This window comes from Gekko japonicus, unplaced genomic scaffold (assembly GCF_001447785.1).
Source record: "Gekko japonicus isolate JY-2015 unplaced genomic scaffold, Gekko_japonicus_V1.1 scaffold446, whole genome shotgun sequence".
NCBI lineage: Eukaryota > Metazoa > Chordata > Lepidosauria > Squamata > Gekkonidae > Gekko > Gekko japonicus.
The window spans coordinates 575,353-580,933 of record NW_015168058.1 but is presented as its reverse complement, the minus strand read 5'-3'; the positions used below and the strand labels follow the sequence as shown (position 1 = coordinate 580,933).

The 5,581-nt window shown below is 47.1% G+C and overlaps 2 protein-coding genes across 2 annotated transcripts in view; both read right to left on the bottom strand.

The window, feature by feature from the left end:
- The window catches only part of MTCH2 (mitochondrial carrier 2), a 27,911-nt gene extending 27,537 nt beyond the window's left edge, over window positions 1–374 (bottom strand). The window contains exon 1 of the mRNA XM_015414510.1: window positions 178–374. Coding sequence (XP_015269996.1) covers window positions 178–264 — 87 coding nt within the window. The 5' untranslated portion in view covers window positions 265–374. The remainder of the gene's footprint in view (window positions 1–177) is intronic.
- A 3,184-nt stretch (window positions 375–3,558) lies between these two features.
- AGBL2 (ATP/GTP binding protein-like 2) overlaps window positions 3,559–5,581 on the bottom strand; it is a 71,055-nt gene continuing 69,032 nt past the window's right edge. Inside the window, exon 18 of the mRNA XM_015414502.1 lies at window positions 3,559–3,862. Within this exon, the coding sequence (XP_015269988.1) occupies window positions 3,559–3,862 (304 nt within the window). The remainder of the gene's footprint in view (window positions 3,863–5,581) is intronic.

The following is a 5,581-nucleotide window of genomic DNA, read 5'->3' as shown; positions in this document are numbered from 1 at the left end:
CCCCCTTCCCCTCACGGAGGCGGCGGTGCCGGGGGGGGGGCAGGACCCCTCGGGAGGGGCGAAGAGGCGGCGGAGGCGCCCCCCCTCACGGAGCGGCGAGCGGAGGCAGGGGGGCAGCGTTACCATGGCGACGCCCTCCTCGCCGGAGGGTCGGGCTCCTCTCCCTCTGGGCCTCACCTGCACCAGCACCTTCACGTACATGAGCGGCTGCGAGAGCACCGTCAGGCCGGAGCCCACCAACACCTGAGAGGCCGTGTCCGACATGCCGCCGCCGCTGCTGCAACCCCGCGCGGGCTCCGCCAGGGGGGGAGGGGACAGGTGACCGCGCGCCCGCCGCCCCACGTGACCTGCGGCGGGGAATGACGTTGCGAAGTCCCTCCCGGCCACTTCCGGCTCGACGGGCGTCCGGCCATGCGCCGGCGCTCTTAGGCGTGGTGTCCTAGAGCGGGCTGAACGCTGAACCATGGAGAGGAAAGAATGGCCGCGACTTCCGGCGAAGACGGAACACCGCCCCCTCCGCCGCCCCCCTTGCCCGGAGAGGGCGGGATTCCCTCGGAGGGCGGGGGCCGGGGCCGTGTCCTGCGGGCCTTTCTCGGCTGGGCCTGTCTTTGAATCGACGACGGGCGGCCTAGCCGAATAACAGTCAGATGACGGAACGCCCGATGGTCTCTGGGCCCCGCCAGGCCGCGCCAGGGTGACAGGAGGCGCGGCCGGATTGAGGGACGCTGACAGGACTGCCGCGCCCGCTTCCCTCGGGGCGGGGGGGGGGGGGGGAGAGGGTCTGAAGATGGGCTCCAGGAAGAATGGGTCTCCCCACAGAGGACAGGGAAATTAAGGAAGGTTGAAAAGTAACAGGACGTCCTTCTTGCAAGACTGTTAGATCGATTTCAAAACCTATCCCATGGCATTTTAAATTTCATGTTTATCTTTCACAAATACAGACCCATGATGGGCAAGGGGCTCAGAAGTAGGTTGAGTGATACAAGTGGTTTTTTGTCATCTTCTGGGCGTGGAACAGTGGTCACTGCGGGTGTGGAGGAGGTAGTTGTGAATTTCCTTCATTCGGTGTGTGTGTGGGGGGGGGGTGTGGACTACATGACCCTGGAGATCCCTTCCAACTATATGAGTCTATGAATCTTTCTTATAAATTTATAGTAACAGTAACCAGAAAGCAACAACAAACATACAAAGCATACTTGAAGGATGGGTGCATGTGAAAATCATTGCATAGTCACAACTGCTTATTTCCTACTATTGGAATAGATTTAACATTTTCCCTGCAACACTAAGCATGATTTTTTTTAAAAAAATGCAAAATTGTATTTCTTGATTAAGTGCGTTTGCAGTCAGAAATCTTGAAAGGACTAGTTTTTTTAGTTGTCCTAAATACAGTACCAAAACCAAAAAGGCCTATATGTATGTACCAAGAAGGGGGAAGAACCATCTCCTAGAATTACTTATGTTAACAGAGAATGTATACTGACTAATTATGCTGAGAGGATAACATGATATGAACTTCTCTACATCGCACAAAAAACCCAATTATGAATATGTAAGAAACTCAACAGCAAAATGCCCTGAATAGATTCTAAATTATCTTTGCAATTTCAGTCAGTAAACCCTGTGAATTCAGTAATAATATATTCTTCCTGTATATTCAAATTGTATATTTTGTGAGGTAGTTCCAACTACAGTGCCAATAATCTTAATTGCCTTAAAACTTAATTCCTCAGCCACAGCATTGCTTAAGTTGTATTTAGGGAAGTCAGCTGCCAGGTGGGGCCTGAGGGATCCCCTGGAATTACAGCTCCTCTCCGGACTAGACATCAGTTGCCCTGGAGAAAACGGATGCTTCTGGAGGTGAACACTCTGTGGCCTCGTGCCCCCGCCACTGAGGTCCCCTCTGTCCTCCCCCCAGGCTCCACCCCCCACCCAAACCTCCAGGACTTTCCCAGCCTGGAGCTGGCCGCCCTACTGTGTGTCCAGGTTATTTGTGGGAACCTGGCTAGGTGTAGCCCTCAGATTTCCATTGCCCCTCCTTTTTCATTGTAATGATATTTATTAATAGCTAAACAGTCATTTTCTCATTTACAGTGCAGGCATATCACTATGAGATTTCTGTTGCTGGCATCTAATCTAAAATTTGGTGACCAAAATAAATGTGTGCACTAAGTCACTTAGTTCTTATACCTGAACAATTTGCTCACTTACAAACAGGCATCAAGGTTTACAAATAAATTCTGAGCCCTAGGCTTAGTTTCTGTAAGTACTCTGGTAAAATCATTAATAGGTTATAGATTGTAATGCAATTATACCTAATGAAATAGCTTTTAACAGGTGGCTACATAAACCTTTTCTGTTTCGTTTTAGCTTTTTTATATGACACTAAGATTTTTAATGACCATTGCAGACATTCTGAAAAATTGAGCTGCAACATCAACACCTTTTAGTAAGCTCTTTATTGTTCACACAACATGTAGTTTTATCTCTGGGACAAAGGACACCAAGAAAGTTACAGAAAGCAGTATTAGCAGAGACTGGTTAAAGACAGGACGTCAGGTAGCCAAGATCTTCCCTGAGAGCTGGGCATATGACACACCACCACCAAGGTCATGAAAATGCAACAACACCTGTGCCTGAACACTGTAATTATTCCATGCACAGTTCTGGAGTTAGATCCAGACTATATTTTCTGTCAGTGCAGTGGAGTTTTCCTGCCTTCTCCCATGCACTGATCGCCACGAAATGCCACTCCTCGGGGATGGGGGGCCCTGGAGAACAACACGAGGGGGATCTGCAGTGGGAAGGGGGAAATTGGTAGAGATTTTTGTTAGTGGTAAGTTTTGCCTGGATCCAGCCCCAATATTGTACCAGAAGATGTGCTGTGTTATGACAGTGCTCACTACTGCACAACTACCTACGGAAACTAAAATTCACCACACAAGTGTTACTGGGGTTTCAAATTTTAACATTAAAAAATCTCACAAGTTTAGATTAAGGATACTTAAGAAATAAATAAGGATGGAATGACCAGTTAAACATAGATTCCCCTGCCACACATAAGTGTGGGGGTGAACAAGGGGTGTAGAGGAAAATGGTATATAATCTCTTTATGTACACACAATTCTCCCCTACAAATCCCCCTTCTACGAGCTTCTAGTTTTAAGAGTCCAGCTGGAAAGCAATGAAAAAAATATGTGCAGAAGAGGCGTTAGTAGGGGAGAATCTGAGCAGGCAATATTAAGGACTCAGTTCTCCCTTGCAAAAGCCCCCTCCCCAAATATGACCTATAAGGGAAATACGGAGTTGGGAACCCTGTGTTATCCCTGTAATATTGTAGTTCCACACTAACAGAAACTAAAGAACTATCTTACACTTTTTTATCAGTTAATGTCACATATATACCTATAGAGATAAATTAACATTGACCATCCTCTTTACCAAGGCTTCAAATTTCCTTTTGCAAAACAAATACAGCAGCCTCTGTATCAAATACGTGCAGTGTCTACAATCCCTGCAACAATAGAGTACAGTGTAAGTTACTCAGAGTCAATGATTTCATGGGAATAGCACAGCCCCTGACTTGGGACCAGCCACTCTCCGCTCTAGTGAGGAATGTTTTCGACCACTCTCCTTTGGTATTCCCTTGACTTTGACATGATGGTGTTCATTCTCTCCCCCCAAAAGCAGTTGGTCAATATTCAGGGGTTTCCATCTGAATTCTTGGTTAGGAAGTACTTGTGACCTGCTTTGATTCAGATTCCACAGCTGTTTCTTGTCCTGAGTGATTTGAGATTTCAGAGAAAGACCTCTGCGCAGCATTAAGGTCACAGAAGGCACTTCAGCATTCCACCACATGGATCTAAGTAAGGGGAAAAAAATACTTGTTCTGCAAAGGTAACAGGGACTAATGTCTGGTAAAAATGATAGGAAAGCATGTGTTGCATAATCTGAGAATTGCAAAAGAAGTATTATTGTAAGGAACTTGTAAGAACACTTTATTAGATTATCAAAATGATGAGGTAATCTACCAGAGTGAACAAAACTCTTCATTAGGCAGATTATATGACTATTAAAAACAAGACAGGGCAAGGTACCAGTGGTGGAAAAAACAAACAAGTTAATGGCTTTAGAGATACTGGTTTAGAAGCAAGGAGAGCCTCTTGCTACCTTGTTTCCCATTAGTCTGACTTTGTTTGCCTGCTCTCCAGAATCCGACCATTGGTACTCACCGTGAGGGGTCATTCTCCTCTGAGGATTGGAGGACATCCTGTGTGGGTGATTCCCATCCATCATTCAGGGAGGCAGGACTTACAAAAGAACTTCCTGTTTCCTGTGGTGGGAGTCACCCTTTCCTCAGTTTGGGTACTCCGAAAAGCAGTAAAGGTTGATAACCTATTAACGACATCCTTTTAAAAGAACATAACTACGTACAGGAGATTCTTAACTTCTCTCTTTCTACAATAGGGTTATACACATAAGATAGTAGTACAGTCAGAACGTAGGCAATGTAGAAACTTAGTCTCCAATACTTACGCATGACGGCGACCTGGGGGGGCCGGGATGTCCTCCAATCCTCAGAGGAGAATGACCCCTCACGGTGAGTACCAATGGTCGTTCTCCCTCTGAGTTGGAGGACATCCTGTGTGGGACCTTCCCGAGCAGTGTCCCTAATGTTGGGATGGGAGGTCGTCCGCATGTGAAAAAACACAAATTGCAGAACCCTTCTGCCAAAGGCCGCCTTTGCCGAATCGTATATATGAATTTCATAGTGTCTGATGAATGTAGACAGAGGCAGCCAGGTTGCTGCCCTGCAGATTTCTGCAATCGATGCTCTGTTGCAGAGTGCCGCGTTAGTGGCTGCGCTACGGAGAGAATGGGCCATGATACCGGGGGGTACTTGCTGACCGCAGCTTTTATACGCCCCCGCAATACAGGCCTTCACTGCAGCGCTCAGGGCTGATTTGGACATTTTGTCCTTTGTTAGGGACAGAGACGTTGACGAAGAGAGCCTCTGTTTTGCGGAAGAAAACGGTCCGATGAATGTAACTCTTGAGTGCCCTACGCACATCTAGTGTGTGTCCAATCTTCCCCTTGGCGTGGACTGGGTCCGGGCAGAAGAAGAAGAAGAAGGGAGATATATCTCCTGGGAGTTGTGGAAGACAGAATTAACTTTGGCACTGAAGGTGGGGTCTGTTCTAAGTACTACCTCGTCCTTATGAAAGACGCATAGGACCGAACGCACCGACAGGGCTCCCTTCGTCCCCCATCGGAGACACGTCGTCACCTGACGATGGGCCAAAATCTCCAGGTAGGCTTTTCCCAAAATGGTGTTATACACTTTAAAACAAAACTTAAAACTTTAAAACAAAACTTAAAAGGGGAAAAACCAATGAAGCATCTTTGAAAGAGGAGCTCTTTCCAGATAACGCAACCTGTAAGGCAAGAAGAACCTTGGAGAAAAGGTGGGGGGGACAAGTCTATGCAGACGTCCCGGTCCCATGAAGAATACCAAGGGCCAAAACTCAAACATTTGAGAAAACAAATGGAAGAATGCGATCTGGTGTATTGGATAGAAATC